General features: G+C 47.0%; 1 protein-coding gene across 3 annotated transcripts in view; it reads left to right on the forward strand.

Moving 5' to 3' along the window:
* The window catches only part of TRMT61A (tRNA methyltransferase 61A), a 74670-nt gene that overhangs the window by 40228 nt on the left and 13466 nt on the right, over positions 1–20976 (forward strand). For all 3 annotated transcript variants that reach the window (XM_088655698.1, XM_088655697.1, XM_035105243.3), the window contains exon 3: positions 979–1245. In XM_088655698.1, the coding sequence (XP_088511824.1) occupies positions 979–1245 (267 nt within the window). The remainder of the gene's footprint in view (positions 1–978; positions 1246–20976) is intronic.

The following is a 20976-nucleotide window of genomic DNA, read 5'->3' on the forward strand; positions in this document are numbered from 1 at the left end:
ATGGTTTATTGAATATTTACAGATAAATTGTAAACAGATAAGAACATTGGTGGGATTATGGTACCGTAATAACCTGCAGTTTCATAAGAGTATATATTTAAAGAAGATGAATAAACGAGCATACAGTGGTACCTTGACTTACGAACGACCCGACAACCAAATTTTTCGACTTACGAATGGGGCAAATGGCCGCGCGTTTACGATTTTTTTGACATCCGAATGGAAACTGCGGCAGTTTTAGATAGGGTTTTTTCAACTTATGAATTTTTAGATGGGGTTGCTTCGACTTACGAATTTTTCCGTTTCCAATGCATTCCTATGGGAAATTGCGTTTACAATGGCGCTTTTCGACTTATGAATTTTTCGACCTACGAAGGTGCCTTCGGAACGGATTAAATTCGTAAGTCGAGGCACCACTGTATTAAGTTAATTTGGATGTGCAGAAGTTATTGAAAATAAATTCAAGGAACCGCAGAAAGAGGGGGAAGGAAGTAAATTTTTGAAATGTCAAAATGATTGTAAAATTAGTGAAAAAGCGAACCTGGATACGGTGCACAGTACATGACTAAGTCTTCAAGATCTTGCTGCAAATTCTCCTTTCATCTCTGTTCACTTACTATCTTCCAAACGTACAAATTCCCTGCAAGCAAAAGTCTTGTTAGCTGCTGTGTAACAGAAGGCGACCTCCCACTAGGCAGATGGGGCAGAGACTTAGCTCTGTGCTTTTCTCCCCATTAGCAAAGTAGATGATCAGAATCCTCTACCGTGGATGAAATAAAATTGGCCAGATCCCTAGTCGTGGGGCAGTGTGGAATAGTGGTTAGATGGTGGGTTTAGGAGCAGGGAGACTCGGTTTTTGAATGCCTCTTTGACCATGAACCCTTGCTAGATCCTTTTAACACAAGGGCATAAAGAGGGAATGCTTCTCTCGTAAGAAATGCTTTCTCAAAGGCTGCAATTCCTTCCCCTCCCTTCTAGGTACTGGAAGTGGCTCCTTGTCTCATGCAATCATCAGGACAATTGCCCCAACAGGGCACCTGTATACAGTGGAGTTCCACCAGCAGAGAGCTGAGAAAGCCATCGAGGAGTTTGAAGAGCACAAGGTGGGCCATTTGGTGACGGTGAAGAACCAAGATGTCTGCAAGAGCGGCTTTGGCGTCACTCACCTTGCAGACGCAGTCTTCCTGGACATTCCGTCGCCGTGGGAAGCCATAGGGCACGCCAAATCTGCGCTAAAGCATGAAGGTATGTTACCTGTTTTGTGGTTTATCCATCCGGGGTCTTAGATGGGCATGGGAGTAGAGAGCATGTACCAACAGAGGCCTCCAAATTCCTCACTTGAAGAGAATCTCAAATGATATTATTGGACTATAAGATGTTAGCATGTGAAATACAGATTTTATTATGCGATCACGGACCAGCTATGCACTATGAATGGGCTCACTTTTTAAATAAAAAAACCCCCAACCTTGAAACGTGATGCAAATGCAAAATCATTTTGGGAAGTTTTACAACTCTGGGGGAAATGCGGTTGACTGAAAGTAGGCAGTGGCTAGGGAAGGGATTGGGGCCACCGCCTCTGTTTGGTCAAGGAAAATAAGGGTAGTGACTAGGGCTGGGTGATACCTGGTTTTCAATATCGTGATATACCAGCCGAACATGTCAATATAACAATATATAACAATGTCTGAAATAAGAATGGAGCTATGGAGAGGCAAACAGTAGGACTGGGCAATACAGTGGTACCTTGGTTTAAGAACAGATTAGTTTATGAACAACTTGGATTAAGAACGCTGCAAACCCTGAAGTAAGTGTTTTGGTTTGTGAACTTTGCCTTGGAATAAGAACATGTTCCGCTCCCTGTTGAGTGTGTTCCATTTGTAAATTGAGTCCCCCGCTGCTTTGGGAAAGCACGCCTTGGTTTACGAACACTTTGGTTTAAGAACGGACTTCTGGAACGGATTAAGTTTGTTAACCAAGGTACTGCTGTATCTGGTTTTCAACACTAACTAAACTTTTTAATATACTGATATATCACAATGCCTGAAATATGGATGGAGCTATGTAGAGGCACTGGTTTCACAGTTTTTCCTGCATTGTGAATTTTGCATAGCGCACGCACACACCATGATCCTCAATATATTTCCAGGTCAAAAATTATGAATCTGATATCACAATATGGACTTCAGACTGGTTTTGGATGATATATCGAGATATACTGAGGTCCAGCTCCAAGGGCCTTCTGGCGGTTCGCTCACTGCGAGAAGCGAAGTTACAGGGAACCAGGCAGAGGGCCTTCTCTGTAGTGGCACCCGCCCTGTGGAACACCCTCCCATCAGATGTCAAAGGAGTAAACAACTACCAGACTTTTAGGAGACATCTGAAGGCAGCCCTGTTTAGGGAAGCTTTTAATATCTGAAGGACTATTGTATTTTAATATTTTGTTGGAAGCCGCCCAGAGTGGCTGGGGAAACCCAGCCAGATGGACGGGGTATAAATAGTAAATCATCATCATCATCATCACTATTATTATTGTATCACCCAGCCCTAGTAGTGACCTGTGAGTTGTAGCATTTTTGTCCTTTTGTTCCTTCCAAGGAATTGCAGGTGTGTTCCTTTTCCTGCCACAATAACTTAGGTGGGTGAAAGTCTAAGAGAGAAAGCAATGGGTAGTGTTCGAAACTCCCATTGTTCTAGGCACATTTTGCAACAGGGAATTTCATTAGCGCGAGCCGTTTTTGAACTCTGGGCACAGATTTCAGATGGGGGGGGGTAGACAGGGGAAAGATAATGCATGCAAAGCTCTGTGAACACTTGAAAGTGATCTATACCTGCTCAGTTTTTTTATTTTATGTTATTGCCAGGCTGTGCATGGAGCAAAAATGGCAGAATAATAATAATTATTATTTCCTGCTTCTGTCTGTATTTCTGCAAGGAATATTGTTGATGTGTGAACTGGGCTCCTGACCTTTAAGCTCTGCAGGCCTTGCCTTGAAATGCTCGGCTTGTTGCTAAGATCCATTTAGATCTTTTTACTTAAAAAGCAATTAAAAATAAGAGCTTCAGGTTTTGCATCAAGTGGCAGAGATCTGAAAGGAGAAAAACAACTTTTCTCCCACTGTTTTCCCCTCCCCCCCTTTGATTCCACAGTAATTGGCATGTGAATAATATAAAAAGCTCTTGAACTTCTAGCTGAGCTGCGAGTGAGTGGGAAGGCATAGTAACATAGCTTGATGAAAGTAAATGCTCTGCGACATTTTGATGGGTGTGTGCGTGTGTGTGTAATATAGATTTTTTTTATAAAAAAAATTCCTGCTAATGACCGTGGTGGTTGAATGAAAGATTGGGAAAGCCATCTCTTAGGGCTTTGAGTCAGGAACAGCACACATTTCATATTCTTGGGGCAAGGGCGTAGCCAGGATCAAAACTAGGGGGGGGGCAAGCCATGATCATTCAGGGGCGGGGCCACAAAGTGGGAACGTGGGCGGGGCTACAGGGCCAGCTGGCCTGACGACATCGTGGTGGCGGCAGCGGCGGCAGCGGCCACCTTGTGCTTCTGGGGCTGGCAACGGCGGCGGCTACCCTGCTTGGCTGGAGAGGACGGGAGGGTTGGGCAGGCAAGAGGGGGTGACAGGGTGGGCGAGGGCAAGGCAAGGCACGGCCGCAGTCACGACGGCTCCGAGGCGTTGCTGCATATCAGCATAATATTTCAACCATGTTGTGGGTTCAAGCCCCACCTTAGGAAAAAATTCCTGCATTGCAGGGGGTTGGACTAGATGACCCTTGTGGTCCCTTCCGACTACAATTCTATGATTCTATTGATATATTGCCATAGCATATGCATCATTCTGCTTTCTTGAATTGTCCTACTCCTAGGCATAGCAGCCAACGCCTAGAGGCCTAGGTGCCTCCCCCCCCCAAATACTAGTAAATACCGTATGTGAAAGAGTCATCCCCCCCATGTTGATGGGCTTTCTATGTGGGGCTTATCTGCCCCCCCCCCATATTTTATTAAGAATGGAAGAGGGAGGGAAGGAAGGAAGAAATAGAGAGAGGGATAACTCATATTTGTGGGTGCCTCTGGGTGACGCTGTGATGCTGGAACTCTGCAGCAAGAGGACGGCAGGGTCGGGCAGGCGAGAGGGGGTGGCAGGGCGGGTGAGGGCGAGGGAAGGCACGGCTGCAGTCACGACAGCTCCGAGGCGTTGCTGCATATCAGCATAATATTTCAACCATGTTGTGGGTTCAAGCCCCACCTTGGGGGAAAAATCCTGCATTGCAGGGGGTTGGACTAGATGACCCTTGTGGTCCCTTCCGACTACAATTCTATGATTCCATTGATATATTACCATAGCATATGCATCATTCTGCTTTCTTGAATTGTCCTACTCCTAGGCATAGCAGCCAACGCCTAGAGGCCTAGGTGCCTCCCCCCCCCCAAATACTAGTAAATACCGTATGTGAAAGAGTCATCCCCCCCATGTTGATGGGCTTTCTATGTGGGGCTTATCTGCCCCCCCCCATATTTTATTAAGAATGGAAGAGGGAGGGAAGGAAGGAATAATAGAGAGAGGGATACCTCATATTTGTGGGTGCCTCTGGGTGATGCTGTGAAGCTGGAACTCTGCAGCAAGAGGATGGGAGGGTCGGGCAGGGGAGAGGGGGTGGCAGGGCAGGCGAGGGCGAGGCAAGACAGGGCCGCAGTCTCGATGGCTCCGAGGCGTTGCTGCATATCAGCATAATATTTCAACCATGTTGTGGGTTCAAGCCCCACATTGGGGAAAAATTCCTGCATTGCAGGGGGTTGGACTAGATGACCCTTGTGGTCCCTTCCGACTACAATTCCATGATTCTATTGATATATTACCATAGCATATGCATGATTCTGCTTTCTTGAATTGTCCTAGGCATAGCAGCCAACTCCTAGAGGCCTAGGTGCCCCCCCCAAAAGAAATTACTGGTAAATACTGTATTTTAAAGAGTCCTCCCCCCCATGTTGATGGGCTTTCTATGTGGGGCTTATCTGCCCCCCCCCCAGTATTTTATTGAGGATGGAAGAGGGAGGAAAGGAAGGAAGAAATAGAGAGAGGGATAACTCACATTTGTGGGTGCCTCTGGGTGACGCTGTGATGTACAGGAGCCTTGTAAGCAGCTTTCTCTCTGCTTGATTTACAGCAGGCACGTCCAACAGGTAGATTGTGATCTACCAGTAGATCACTGGATGTCTGTGGTAGATCACTGCTAGATCACTGGCACCCCTAAAAAAAGCTCACCCAAATTTTTCCTCCTCCCTAAAAAAAAGCTGAACTATGACCTGAAGCCCTAAACAAAAATGGGCCTCCCTCCCTCCTAAAAGAAGCTCAACAAGTTTGACCTAAACCCCCCAAAACAGGGCTTCCCTTCCTTAAAAAAACTCAACAGCTTTGACCTGAACCCCCCAAAAGGGGGTAGATCACTCCCAGTTTTTAACTCTGTGAGTAGATCAGAGTCTCTTGGGAGGTGGCCACCCCTGATTTACAGTATACAGATGCAGGAGGAGGGGCAGACTGGAACACCAATGCTTTTTATAAACATCACTGTGTCTATCAAAGCTACAGCCCCCCCCCTTCTTATTCACTTCCTTTTAGCCTTGCAGGGCCACCTTAGTCAAATTGAATCCTCTGCACCCTCATTAAATCGTCAATAGAACTGTTAATGCGATCCCTGAATGCCCATTAACAACTCCCACTGAATAACAATAGGGTGAATAGGGTGGACCTTGCCTGAAGGGATATTCTGCTCCATTGTCTTAACTGCTTAAGTACTGGTAGCCACTTTGCTTTATTTATTTGATGTGTTTTTGTTACAGCTGTGTTCCCGCCCCCAGCAAGTGGAGAGCTGCTCTTGCTAAAGCAAAGCCCTTTCCACTTCAGTTTTTGGAGGGGCAAAGTATTGGTTATGGTCTGTAAAATACAATAATTTTTTGCTTCTAGGGGGGGGCAGCTGCCCCCTCCTGCCCCCCCTGTCTACACCCATGTCTTGGGGGCTGAGTCACTCGTCTGCAGTTATCCCTTGATGACAGCACCATCAAGGGATGGAGGGGGGCTTTCTTGGACTTGAGAAAGTTTAGGGCCTCGGGATGTCTTTATCCAGCCCTGCTTCAAATGTAATAGGATGGAACCAAGAGTTGCGATCAGAAGGGGAAATATCTGCAAATGAGGAACATGTAGCCCTCTAAAAATTGTTGAGCTCCAACTCTCTTCAACCCCAGCCAGCAAGAACAATGATTGGGGAAGTGTTAGAAGCTCAGGTATATAAGCTAGGGGCCCAATGGCTCCTTAAACTAGGGTTATAGTCGCCGTAACGAAATGTCTAGCTGCCGTTTGGGGGCCAGACGGCTCAAAAGTTGTGGGGGATTTTTTGTGTTTTTTTTGGTTCCTGAAATTCATTCTGATTGGGTAGATAAAATATGACGGATAGAATTCTACAGGGTGTGTTAGTGTGTGAAAACAGGCAAGAGCCAAGGATACCCGGGCACACACCTCCTGATGGTAGAGACGTCAGGCGCTATCCTGGCCCCCGGTCATCTTCACTTGGTTGCCAGTGGTCGATAGCTACTGGCGAATTTTGAACGCTGAGTTCAAGAAGGGTGGGAGATGTAGCTCGAAAGCATTTCAAGGCGGACCCGCAGCTCCCAGCCCTGCTGTAAGAAGGAGGTCCTATAGAAATTACTCTGCTTCTGTTTCTGCATATTTTTTTTCTCATGCCCCTAGCACGAAGTCTAACATCGCCCTGCAGTTTGCTGGAGATTCCTTTTGTATGCTGAAGGGCAGAGCATGTTTGGATCCAAACGGGGTCTTCTTAGTGTGGTTGGATTCCAACTCCAGCTACCTTGATCAAGTGCAAAGGCCATAGGTTATGGACATGGGGGGGGTGAACTGGGGCTTCCTTTCCCAGAGGAGAATTGATTGCTCCGTGCCAAATTGGAAACAGGGATTTAGCGCTATCAAAGGCTTCAGATTCAACCCACATTATACATGATTAAAGCATTGCTTTGAGCTTAGCAGGCTCCTAAGCTGCCGTCCTGTACTTGCTTACCTAGGAGCAAGCCCCATTGAACTCAACAAGGCTTATTTTTGGGTAGACACGCACAGGACTGCACTTCTATGATTCTATGATTCTGGAGACCATCTTTGGGCATTCTCAACTCGCAATCACTTCTGTTCCCACGGCACAGCATCGCCTCTGCTCGTGAACTGGAGACTTGTAAATTGCATTGACCTTATATCTGGAATAAATTTAGGCAAAAAAGGCAATGTGGCAAGATGCCAGAAGAACATTCCCATAGTCCCATGGGTGTTGCTGTTAAAGCTCAGTCAGGGTTCCAGTTCAAGTCAAATGCCAACATTTTCAGTTATGCGTGCACAAAATGCTTGCAGAATCATGGCTGTTGTGTTCCACTGTATAAACAACTCAAACCACCAACAGTTTGGGGTGATGCTACGGTATTTCCCCCTCCACCTTTGCCCTCGAAAAGATGATGGTGTCAGGATTTGTGCCTGTCGTCATCAAGACCCAAAAAATTCCATTGGAAGGGTTTCAAGCACTTACAAGAATACAGGAAGCAAACTTGCATTGGGCCAGCCCATTTGCCTACCTAGAATCATAGAGTTGGAAGAGACCGCAAGGGCCATCCAGTCCAACCCCCTGCCAAGCAGGAAACACCATCAAAGCATTCTTGACATATGCCTGTCAAGCCTCTACTTAAAGACCTCCAAAGAAGGAGACTCCATCACACTCCTTGGTAGCAAATTCCACTGCCGAACAGCTCTTACTGTCAGGAAGTTCTTCCTAATGTTTAGGTGGAATCTTCTTTCTTGTAGTTTGAATCCATTGATCCGTGTCCGCTTCTCTGGAGCAGCAGAAAACAATCTTTCTCCCTCCTCCATATGACTATCCTTTCACATATTTGAACATGGCTATCATATCACCCCTTAACCTTCTCTTCTCCAGGCTAAACATACCCAGCTCCCTAAGCCGTTCCTCATGAGGCATCGTTTCCAGGCCTTTGACCATTTTGGTTGCCCTCCTCTGGACATGTTCCAGTTTGTCAGTATCCTTCTTGAACTGTGGTGCCCAGAACTGGACCCAGTACTCCAGGTGAGGTCTGACCAGAGCAGAATACAGTGGTACTATTACTTCCCTAGATCTAGATGCTATACTCCTGTTGATGCAGCCCAGAATTGCATTGGCTTTTTTAGCTGCTGCATCACACTGCTGACTCATGTCAAGTTTGTGGTCTACCAAGACTCCTAAATCCTTTTCACATGTACTGCTCTCAAGCCAGGTGTCACCCATCCTGTATTTGTGCCTTTCATTTTTTCTGCCCAAGTGTAGTACCTTACATTTCTCCTTGTTAAAATTCATCTTGTTTGCTTTGGCCCAGTTGTCTAATCTGTTAAGGTCATTCTGAAGTGTGATCCTGACCTCTGGGGTATTAGCCACCGCTCCCAATTTGGTGTCATCTGCAAACTTGCTCAGGATGCCCTGAAGCCCATGTGTAGAGAGGTGGTCCCCAGATGCATCTGGCCCCCAAGTCATGCAGGGCTTAATATCAGCATCTTGAGTTGGGCTCAGTAATATTTGAAGCTGGGTATGTTGTTCCTTTTCTGTTGCCGAGTGGGCAAACAATTAATCCATGCACCCTTGCCTTAGCCTGACGTTCTACTCTACCGGCCGTAAAGCTTATCTGATTTCTCAGATCAGCAAGCCGCACTGTACTTAATTATTTTAGGGTGAATAATTCAGTAGCATTTCCAAGGCTAGCTGTTTTCTGCTGGTTCTCTGGGAATTCCCTGCTGTGTGTCTGGGAACTTGAGCTTCCCAGCATAGGAGCTAGCAATGTGTTCAGCAGCGATGAGTGAAGTGAAAATACATCATGGGCGAAAATGGAAGTAGGAGGTTGTGGATTTCATAGATGGCCCAACACACACACACACACACACACACACACACACACACACACACACACACCCCTATCTCTTTGCCCATAATTCAAGCCTAGGGTACCTTCCCATGTATTTAAACCATCATATGCAGGCAAGGAGTGTGCTTACCAACTCTAAAATAACAGGCAGCTTGTCATCGTCCTTTTAGCCTGTCTGCCTCCTCCCCCCCTCCCCCAGAGATGAGATAACATTTTATTTGAAAAGTGGGTGTTAATTTTTAATGTTAAACATTCCATAAATCCCGTTAACAAGTGGAGAGGGAGCCTTTTCTGCCCTTGCTTGACTCACTCCCTGATCTCTGAATAGTTGCAGTTCATTATTTTAATAGCCTTGAGGGTTAATGGTCTGTTAAGCATCCATCCATTGCTGCTGCTCCTCCTTCCCTGGGTTTTTGCCTTTCCAAGGTCCTTATTCGTTGCTCGGTGAGGTGTAGCATGCTGGGACCAGCCTTGCGGCTGTGTACCTTTTGGCCAGGGCTTCCTGCTACTGTCACTGTGGGCTTCCTGACAGCAGCGGTTCTTGCTTTCAAAAGCTGCTGCACTGCAGATCTCCCTTCATCTTCTAAACCTGTCCTGCCTCTCCCCACCCAACCCTTTCCTTTGCAGCACCTTTGCAGCCCTTCCTTGTGTGCCTCCGCCACGTGAGGTCCGGAGGGTGGTAACGCAAGAACAGGACTTATCTGTGGTGGCTCCCCGTTTTGTGGAATGCTCTCCCCAGGGAGACTCGCCTGGCACCTTCATTGCATATCTTTAGGCGAAATCCTACCTCTCCTCTCAGGCCTTTGGCGAATTAAATAATCTTTGGCCTTTTAAACTTGAGGCGGGGGGTATTGTTTTTGTTTCTTGCTATTTTTCCTTGTGTTTTTATATTGTCAACAGCCCTGTGATCCTCGGATGTCTAGAAATTTAATAAATACAAAATAAAGAGGAGGCTCACTCCAGTTCAGCTGTGTCGATGAAGATGCACAAACTTTTTCTTTCATTAATTCTGATGCGCTTCGCGGTAGGACATGTTCAGGTGCTCAGTCAGTGACAGTTCCCGATTTCTAATGCACTCATACTCCCACAAACTAAATGGGATGTTGAATTGGAAGATTGTTTGTGATACCAGGGCAGGGGCTCTTTCATCCCCAGGAAGACAATAGTGGGATTGTCTAGTGAACGCTGTTTACAGTTCCATACTGTGTTTACATTAAGTGCAGGATTGATCTGAAGTTCCTGAGTGGTGGGAATTTGTCCGTTCCCCTTCCCGGAACTGACAGTTTCATTAAGTACTGTATTTCGGGGTTTTGTTGTTGAAAAGTATTTCCCATTATCTCAATGAGCCTTGCAAGATACCCTGCTGGGTAGCTCAGCACTATCGCCCCTTCTTTGCAAACTGTTTAAAAAGTTTTTAACACATCTTCTAAATTCTTTCTAATGTAAAATATACGTTTTAGATTGTCCCCGAGGAAGGAAAACTCCCCCCCCCAAAAAACAAATTAAGCTTTTTCCAAAACACATTGTTTGACATTTACTACAGTAACCCTTTCGCAAGTCCTGGTAGAGCATCTGCTTGGCATGCAGAAGGTCGCATGTTGACCCCCAGTATATCCAGGTAGAACTGGAAGAGACCACAGTCTGGAAACTGGGGAGCTGCTGCTCATCAATGTAGCCATGCTCACAGGTGAATTTAGGGCAGTGTGAGTGATTCTACTGCACCGGATGCTTAGCCTGGGGGTGCTGCAGGACGCTGCAACTATGACATAGTGAATTGGGCAGAACGCAAGGCGAGAGGCGGGGGCGCTGAATTCTAACCTCGCACAGGGCACCACTGCAATTGGAAAGACCAAAGTCTACCCCTGCCATACTGACAGCGGTCTGACTCCAGCTTCCTGTGTTCCACATGGAGATCATAGAATTGTAGAGTTGGAAGGGACCCCCAAGGGCCATCTAGTCCAACCCCCCTGCAATGCAGGAATCCTGCCTGCAACCGTACCTGGGTGGGCTCGAACCGCCAACTTTCTGGTTAACAGCCAAATACACTGAACCATTGTGCCACTCTATTTTGGTTTCTTTTATCTTGTGCCTCCTGTTGTTGTTGTTGTTGTTGTTAAGGCTGATGCGAAACCATCTAGAAAGCTGCATGGCCTGATCCAGAAACTCTCTTATGTTTCCATCTGTCTCCCATGCTAGACTTCGAAGCAAGCTGCAGTGACCGCAATATGTCGGTGTCCCACTTGTAGGGCTTCCTCCTGCCACTGCTGCGGACGACTGTTTCTTATATTTCCCTTTCTCTGTCTCTTTATAAATAATTCCTCCTCCCCACCCTAAAATGTTTGGGGAACTTTTTCTTTTTAAAAAAAGAAAGACAGAACATCAGGCTTCCAACAGAAACCCCTCCTTAATCCTGTGCTGGAGAAGCCCAGATGATGTGCTTAGAATAAGCTGTGTGGCATTTCATTTGCATAACGTTCCCGACTGCAGCATTTAAACTCCCGAATAATTAGGAAGAGCTGGGCACGGATGAGGAAGCGGAGGGAGAGGGGATGAATAAATAAATGGCCGAGGATGGAGAGCTCTAGACAGCGAGGGACCAGCGGGCAGCACTTCTGTAGCTTTGCTGCAAGATTTAATCCAAATCTAATTTTCATATCCTTCCCATTCCTCTCTGGAAGCAGTCATTCTGTAAGGGGGAGAGGGCTATAGATTGCCAATAAAGAATTATCAGTGCTCTCATCCACAGTTTGCTGGATTCTTTTTCCTTTTGGGGGGTGAGGGGCTAGAAGGGATCCGAGGGTCATCTAGTCCAACCCCCTGCAATGCAGGAATCTCAGCTAAAGCATCCACAACAGATGGCCATCCAATCTCTGCTTAAAAACCTCCTAGGAAGGAGGGTCTACCACCTCTCGTGGGAGTCTGTTCCACTGCTGAACAGCTCTTACTGTCAGAAAGTTTCCCCAAATGTTTAGTTGGAATCTCCTTTCTTGTAACTTGAAGCCATTGGTTTGAGTCCTACCCTCTAGAGCAGGAGAAAACAAGCTTTCTCCATCTTCCATGTGACAGCCCTTCAGATATTTGAAGACGGCAATCATATCTCCTCTCAGTTTCCTCTTCTCCAGGCTATACATACCCAGCTCCTTCGACCGTTCCTCATAAGGCTTGTTTTCCGGACCCTTGGTCATCTTGGTTGCCCTCCTCTGCACATGTTCCAGCTTGTCAACATCCTTCTTAAATTGTGGTGCCTAGAATTGCGCTCATTATTCCAGCTGTGGTCTGACCAAAGCAGAATAGAGCGGTACTATGATTTACACTGACTTGCAACAGCTTCCCAGTATTTCAGACGGGGTTCTCTCCAAGACTTACCTGGAGATGAAAGGGATTGAGCCTGGGGGAACCATCTGCATGAACGTGAAGATGAGAACATCAGAAGATCTCTGCTGGATCTGGCCCCTGGGCCCATCTAGTCCAGCATCCTGTTCTGTCATATAGAGGAGGGTGAAAGGTTGTTTTCTGCTGCTCCAGAGAAGCGGTCATGGAGCAATGGATTCAAACTACAAGAAAGAAGATTCCACCTAAACATTAGGAAGAACTTCCTGACAGTAAGAGCTGTTCAACAGTGGAATTTGCTGCCAAGAAGTGTGGTGGAGACCTTCTTTGGAGGTCTTTAAGCAGAGGCTTGACAGGCATATGTCAAGAATGCTTTGATGGTGTTTCCTGCTTGGCAGGGGGTTGGACTGGATGGCCCTTGTGGTCTCTTCCAACTCTATGATTTTATGATTCTATGATTCTTGCAGTGGTCAACTAGCTGCCTCTGCATACAAACCAGATGCTCTGTCACTGAGCTCTGGCCCTTCTATAGATATTCCACATCCCACCCAAGAAACCCCCAGTGAGCACTAGAAGATGATGATGATGATGATGATGATGATCATATTTCATTAAAGTTGAGATGATTAGAAGAGCAAATGTGGCGCTAGTCAGGTTTGAGACCTGACATGCACAGAATCTTGTATTCTTTCCTTCCAGCCAAAGTAACCTTGCTTCATGGGTGATGCTCCGATTTGTCAGTGTCCCCTCCCCTCCCCTTGTAATGGATTCAGTGCATTCTCCCATCTTTCCTTGGGAGAGCTAAACCCTCTGATTTCCCTTGTCAGCGAAACATCCGTTTGCCCACGTGCCTGCTCTCTTAAAGGACGTTCTGTCCCCCTGTTTGCAAAGGCAATGTTTTTTAGTGTGCTAGTAAGCATTGAGCAAGTGCCAAAAGAAAGGGATGCTGCCGTCTGATGTTGCTGCGCACACCCCCACTCAAACCATCAGTGCCTCCCACCACCAAGATAATGGCAATTTCCTGCTGTTGTTGTGACGCAGCCGTGGTATCGCAGCACCGCGACAAATGCATTTCTAAAAATACAGAAGTTTAAATGGTGTGGCGTTGCTTCTACGGTTTCTTTTTGGTGCCTGAAATTGTTAGGAAGACTTTAATTTCCCAGGAAGGGTGGTGAGGACCGTTTCTGATGTTCAGCACCTGTCTGATTGTCAGCACCTGTCTTTCTCGAGAGGCAATGGAGTGCCCTTCCAAGGACGAAGTCAAAAACTGCTGATTTAGCAGCACCAAAGTGACCTCCTTGGGGCGCAAGCCTGGGCAGTGTGTATGGAGCTCCTGGGCTGCCCAGACGACAAGACCCCTATCTCAGCCTCGCTGATGTGGTCCGAAGGAAAGCTGAACAGTACTGTAAGGAGAAGAGAATACAGGGATCCTCCTCCCATCATCAAGAGCAGCTTCTCCAATAGCAGCACTGCCAGCAGGGAGGAGTCCAGTGAGGAAGGAGGAAGAGGGATGCAGGGCTCTGGCAACACAGAAGAGCCCCTGCTACACGTGAGGGAGGAAGAGAGAGAGGGGGAGAAGGAAAACATGGAGCGTAGACCCTCCCCTCCCCCCCGCCGGTTCCGGAATTACGCAGGAGAAGGAGGGGAAGAAGGTTTGCCGTCCCGAGACTCTTATGCTGGAAGAAGTCGAGGGGCGGTCCATTCCCGGATTCTGCATCGGATTAAGCAGACATGTTCTACACACCAGTTCCACTGTAAATAGACTGCACTAAATAAAACTGTCTAAAGGCAAGAATGCGGAGTGTCGTTACTCTAGAGTAGTCGCAACAACAACCTCTGACAAGTACGTTTGGCACCAGCTTGACTGCAGGAGTTGCCGGAAGGTGTGCAAGGCGCCATCCAGCTGTCTTAGGGACTCCGCTCCAGATTTGTGTAGGGTTTACTCCTTAACCTTTTCTTCTCCTGAAGATGTCCTGTTAGGAATCATAGGTTTAGGTATTAAGAAATAAAGCACCGGAATGTGCACTGTACCTTAGGGCAATTCAGAACAAACCAGTGTCCTCCAGATGTTTTTGGGACACCCATTATCCCTGATGATGGTCCATGCTGGTGGCTACCCCTGGCCTACCCTGACTGGCAGTGTCACTCCAGAGCTTCAGACATGAGTCATTCCTGGTCCTAGCTGGAGGTGCCCATCCGCCTTCTGCCTGGAAAGCAAAAGCTCTGTCCCTGAGCTTATGGCCCTTCTTGGGAGATCTACTTAGGGATGGGAGGTTACACCTGCCCACACGAAGGGCAACACTCAGTTAGGCATCTACTGGGATACCGGCACTTCTCAACATGAAGTCCTTAGCACAGTGATGGTGAACCTATGACACGTGTGTCAGACGTGACACACAGAGCCCTCCTGGCTGGCATGTGCCCCACCAGCCCATTCGCGCTGTTGTTGTTGTTTTCCCCATTTGTTCTCCCGCTCCTCCTCACGCTGTTGTTGTTGTTGTTGTTGCTGCTGGTAGCCAGAGATGGGGTTTTTTAAACCCTTTCTGTGCTGTTTTTTCTGGCGCTTTGGCAGACGATGATTGGGTTAACAGCGTTCGTTTTTTAACCCGTTCTGTGCTGGGGTTTTTGGCGCTTTGGCAGACTATGTCGATGCTGCGTGTTAGTTCCACCGAAGGTATTATTCGGCATTTATTTCTGTTCTCTTCTCCCCCCCAAAAAAGCGCTGCAGCTTTGGGGCACCCCTCCCCAAAAGCAAAGCAACTTTTGCACCCCCAAAAAAACCTCCAAACCTTTGGTCAGCAACTTCCCCAAAAAAGCTCAACAATTCTGGGCGCTTTGTGATAAATAAGGGGTTTTTGGTTTATTAAATACAGTTATATATTACAATTATACATTTTTGTTATTTAAACTATAAATATCGTGAAATTATGGTGTGTTTTTTCTCGAAGTGACACACTACCCAAGTTATGCTCAGTTTTTTGGTGAATTTTGACACACCAAGCTCAAAAGGTTGCCCATCACTGCCTTAGCAGTAGGTCTTGCCCTTCTCCGGAGCCCCTGCACACCTTTCAAGCTTATCCCCATGTGACATCAGTAGAAGAAGCAGCCCCACCCTTAGGAGAAGAAGCTGTCCTTGTCGTGGTAGCACTGGGTGCTGGTTGGAAACTACAGAGCGCAGGGCTATTGCGTCAGGTCCTGCCTCTGTGTTTGCCCAAGTGACGGCCAGCCGCTTTTGGAGACAGGATGGTGGATTAAAGATGGACTGTGATTTGGTGCAACATGGTATATCTTGTGGCACTTGAGTTCTTGATGCAGGGGTCTCATCGCAAGGACATTGATCTGGCTCTAGGTGCTAGTTCACTGTCCTAGCTTGACGGCTTGGTACAGCTTCTAGAAACAGGACCCACACACCTTAATTGCAGGCGCTCCTTTTTCTTTTGTTTCTCCTAGCTCTCATGATCCACTCATGGGTCTGGATTTGTTGGGAAGCCAAAGAGGGCCAGAAATTGAAGTACATGCATTGCAAATGGCTAAATTATTGGCTTCTTTTAGTCTTGTGGTTCCTATGTCTGCAGTGGCAAGGATGTTTAAAGGCCCTGCACAGGGTGGTTGATATGGACCCTTTTGATGAGATTGTGCAGGTGTCGAATAAAGATCTAGGGTTCAAAAACGGGTTGAAAAGACATTTGCAAGTTATAGTGCAAAAGAAGAAGAAGAAGAAGAAGAAGAAGAAGAAGAAGAAGAAGAAGAAGAAGAAGAAGAAGAAGAAGAAGAAGAAGAAGAAGAAGAAGAAGAAGAAGAAGAACTACGAACCTCTGAAATAAAGGGCATGGGTCATGTACAGAGTGCAGCTCCCTTGCGCGAGAGGAAACTCTGCATTAAATAAGGTGATTCCACAATATAACATCATTTATACAAAACTGCTGGAACATTTGTAAAGCTAAGCAGGACCCGGTATGGTTTCAAATTGGATGGGAGACCACATGTTGAGATTCCTGCATTGCACCAAATGACCCTTGGGGTGCCACCCAACCCTACAATTCTGTGACTAATAAATGTTGATTTTCTATTCATATATCTTGACATTATTTTCAGAGGATTTGGTTTGGGGGTCAATGACCATTTTATAAGCTCATCAAGGGGTCACGGGACTCAGAGGTTTTGGCAACCCCGCTTTACATAGTTGTGGGCTGCAGTTCTGGCAGGAGACTGTTTATAGTACTGCAAGGCCCGGCGCTCCTGCACCGGCTGCAAAACAGTATTCTTTGTGTTTTGTGAAGGCAGTTATTCAGATTATGGGAATGCATGAATTATCCATGGCCCTTTTGTCTCCCGAGGGATGGCTGACGTAGCCTCCGTTGTAAAGCAGGTGACTCAAGGCTTCATGCTTCAACACTGAGAAAGTGGATGGGAAGATCCTGTACTGAGAGCACCCCTCATTTCCAATCTCTCCAACCCAAGCTGTGCTTTGACCTGTGCAAACTCCGAATCCTCTGCTACTTATCGCGTCTGCCGGTCTTCCATCTAAGCTCTTTCCCCCCCCAGCCTACGAGAAACAGAGAGGCTTGACCTCTCCGCAAAAGTGGCTCCGCAGAGCTCTTTCGCCCCCTGCGTCGAATGGATGTGGGCTGGAAGGGTTTCGACAGGCCCCCTCATTGTTCCCCCCACCTCCACGCCAGATGCATTATACATGAATGCATTCATTTTTTAAGACAGCTCCCCGGATCAAAAGGCTCACACAGCTTCCCAATGTGAGCAAGACTAATCTGGGATAATTACTGTATCAACTCGGGCTAACGCACAGATCTCATTAAACAAATTGAGTTGGGGGTAGCTGTTTCGAAAGTTGGGGGCAGGGGTAGGGGAGTTCTTGAAGGTGCCGCCTTGGGGGTGGTTGCAGTGGGGAGCGTTCACACGACACATCTTTCTCGTTAGGGGTTTGCTCCTGGGCTGGAATTCCCTTGGGAAGCTGTGCTGTGGAAACTGCAGCTACAGAAAAGCTGCACAGCGATATTCACCAGGGACCAAAAAAATAAATAAACCCTGTGTTAGTTTTGTTGGAAGCTGCCCAGAGTGGCTGGGACAACCCAGTCAGATGGGCAGGGTATAATAAATATATTATCATCATCATCATCATCATCATCATCACCATCATTTGTCTCTATTTTCACACACACACACACACACACACACACACACACACACCAGGAACCCTGGGAACTAGTTCTGACATACAGAGCTAGAGATCTCTTTTGGATGTTGATTACCCAACTGCAGCTCCCAAGATCCTTTGAGGGAAGCCATGATGGCAAAGTGACATAAGACGTCTTGTAATGCAGGTGCGCCCAAGAGTTAACACATAGAGACATGCCCACACAGCCCATGTGTTGCTTCTGCAGCCTGGCTTGGAATGCATGTCTCAAAAACCCAACTGTGGGTCTTCTCTGGTTTGGGTTTTGTTGGAAATGTTTACAATTGGGCCATCTTTTCCATTTCTCTGGAGCTCTGCTGGTGTAACTGTCAATCATAACACTTCCATAACATTCCAGGGCGAACCACTACGGAGAAACTCTCGAGAAGCCTGCTGGGAACAATAGTAAGCTGCTCCCATGTCCCGTCCCCCCCAGCGCCTTCTCTTGAGCACAAAGCATTTATTGTGAGGTGACATTTCACGGAGATCCCATACTCCACCACCCCTTGCAGCCATTTGCCTAAATGCTGAGAATACCCAGCACCCTGGTTAACATCCTCTGGTTTTTTGTTTTTGTTTTTAATGCTTAGCTTGGTGGCAAAAAGCCAGAATATATTGTCTGTTAGAGCTGTGATTTATTAATTAGACTCCCCTCTGGGTTTTCCTTCTGTGCTGTTTTCTTAAAATGAACTTGGCACTGCAGAAATGCAAACAAGTTTGAGCTGGGAAGGAACCTCTGCTCCAGATGTTCAGCGATTTGGAGGGTGATGCTGAGTGACACACGCATTCACACACACACACACACACACACACACACACACACACTCGCCTCTTGCGTTCCGGATGCTCCAACATAAATGAATGGGCCGTATTTGGAGCAAACGGGGGCAGGTTGTGGGGATTTTTCCCTGTGCTCCATCACGCTTGGCACAGGGAGCGGAGAAGCACCTTTGCCTTCCAAGGTGCATGGTAAACTTGCCCATCGTCAGCAAGGACTTTGCGAGTTGTGTGGGTGTGTTTCCCCCCTTTTAATTCTCAGGCTGAGCTAGCGGGTCTGTCCTGCAGAACCATTTGTAGCAGCAGGATTAGCAGCCATGGGATTAGTTACTCAGTGACGATTTACTTTGAGTGCATCTGTGCAAGGCTGAACTCAGAATCTCCCTATGATGTCCCCCCTCTGTGCTACAAACAGTACTTGTTTCTCAGGGGCCACCTACTTACTGGTTTCCTGTTGCTTCTCCTGGTCAAAAATCACTGGGCTGCTTCGGTCTTTTGAGGGCGACATATTAAAAACCATGTGAGACCTCCTAGTTGCCATCCTTTAGGTTTTAGACTCCTCCTTCTTTGGAGGTCTGTAAGCGGAGGTTTGACAGCCATCTGTCAGGAATGCTTTGATGCTGTTTCCTGCTTGGCAGGGGGTTGGACTGGATGGCCCTTGTGGTCTCTTCCAACTCTATGATTCTATGCATTGTCTGATTGCTGCAACTGGTGATTTTAAACTGTTCATATATTACAAGACGATTATTTTTTCTAATACATTTTTAAAAAAATGCTTTTAGATACAATGCAATGAAGTGCTTAGGCTAGGACCTTGGAGGCATGGGCCGTGTACACACCAGACGTTTAAAGCACACTGAAAGCACCCCCAACCCCGCCCACAAAGGACTGCAGTTTCCCCTTTCAGATCTTCAGTTCACAGCAGCCCTGTGGGGTAGGTTAGCCTGAGATATACTGGTTTGGCCCAAGGTCAGCCAGTTAACTTCATGGCCCGGTGAGGATTTGAACCCAGGTCCCCCAGGTCGTCGTCCAACATGCTGACCACTCCATCACACTTAGGCTTGTCACCTTTGTTCTGGCAAATTACAGGAGAGAGTGGGGCAGTGCAGTTGGGGGGAGAATTTGTGTGTGTGTGTGTGTGTGGTGCTGAAGCGACTTCAAAGCAATCCATTACAATCTCTAACAGGATGGCCCCTCTGGAATTTGTCACACACACACACACACACACACACACACACATGTGTAAACCTGTCTGTGCTTTGCTACCCAGAGCTTAAATGCGTGACCTTTCACACACCCTTTCTCAAACACATGCATTTGGAGAGGGTCCCTAACTTGGCGGAGAGAGAAGTCCTGAAATACAGGACAAAACTACCGGTATCAATACAGGACATAGCATTTTACATCAGAATACGGGGCAATCCTGTATTATTCAGGACAGGTGGCAACCCTAAGTCCACACTGGCTATATAAATCCAGGCCGGTTGTTTGTTTGTTTCCATATGGAAGATCCTTTGCAAATGTTCTCACCTGCCAAGTAGTGTGGTCCTAAACTGGACCGCCTTTTTCTGCTTAACTTGTGACTTTCCTCTTTTAGGTGAGCGTTGGATATAAACAGGGCACTCTGGCGTCCCCATTACCCTCTATTTTTATCAGACAGGTTGCCTTGTTATCATTTGCATAGATTGCATAACGGGCTTTCTTCCTCTTCCTCTTCTTCTTCCTCCTCCGGGGCGGCTGCAAAGGAGGGCGCCTTCGTTAGAGGACCCAGCAGCCAGTTGGGGAGATTGGAAAGAATGCAGAGGAGCCGAACAACAATTAGCGCCACCCCAGCCATTCTTTTTCTCTCCCCCTTCCCCCACTCATTAAAACCTACTCCGTGCCAGGAAGCCTGCCTGCCTTATGAGGACATTACATCATGAGCGAGACCACATGATCCCTGGATTTCTGGCAGACCACGTCCTTTTTTAATTCCTTGAGCTGATTTGGCTGGGTGGCTTTTCGGAGCAAAGCCCGAAGCCTTCTATTCCCAGCCGCAGAGGTGACATTGTGACAAACGGGAGACGCAGTCTCTCCCCGTAAAGAAAGGAAAGGTGCGTCTTAAAAGCTCTGGACTGGAGGTGGCTTCGGGTGCTATCTAGGAACAGAGCCTCTCTTCAAACATGACCGGCTGAAAGATGTTGGTTTCTGTCTACCCTTCGCAATGTTTCAGATCAGTTAGCCTTGGGGGGATTGTCTCTTGTCGAGTTGCGTTGATGCATTCAGGAGATGCGAAGCCTCTTGGGTGGAAAGCTAACAGTCTCCAGAGCACTCCATCTAAGGACTGGGGATTATTCTGTTTACACATACCATCCCCTTTAAATAAACACAACCCTGTTCCACTCTATCTGCATGTAATATCGCAGGCAGTGCAGCGTAGGCCCCAAAGCACATCTCAAGAAAAAGTTGGTGGGCAAATTGGACTAAAATGTGTGAATATTGTTTCCTTGAAGAATCCTAGGAACTCTTAATTATTTGCTGAGAAATCTCTTCTAAGGATTCCACTGTTCGCAGATATACAACATTCCTCCAGGAAATGGGGAAATAGAGAATGGCCCGTGAAATAGCATTTAAAAGGGGGGGGGAATCGATGGAAATCTGGAAAATTAGAATTCAGTTAGCTTAACATCTGTTCTCGGCAAACTAGTGGAAAGTGCTATTAAAGAATTACTAA

Source organism: Zootoca vivipara, chromosome 1 (genome assembly GCF_965207765.1).
Source record: "Zootoca vivipara chromosome 1, rZooViv2.hap1.1, whole genome shotgun sequence".
Taxonomy (NCBI): domain Eukaryota; kingdom Metazoa; phylum Chordata; class Lepidosauria; order Squamata; family Lacertidae; genus Zootoca; species Zootoca vivipara.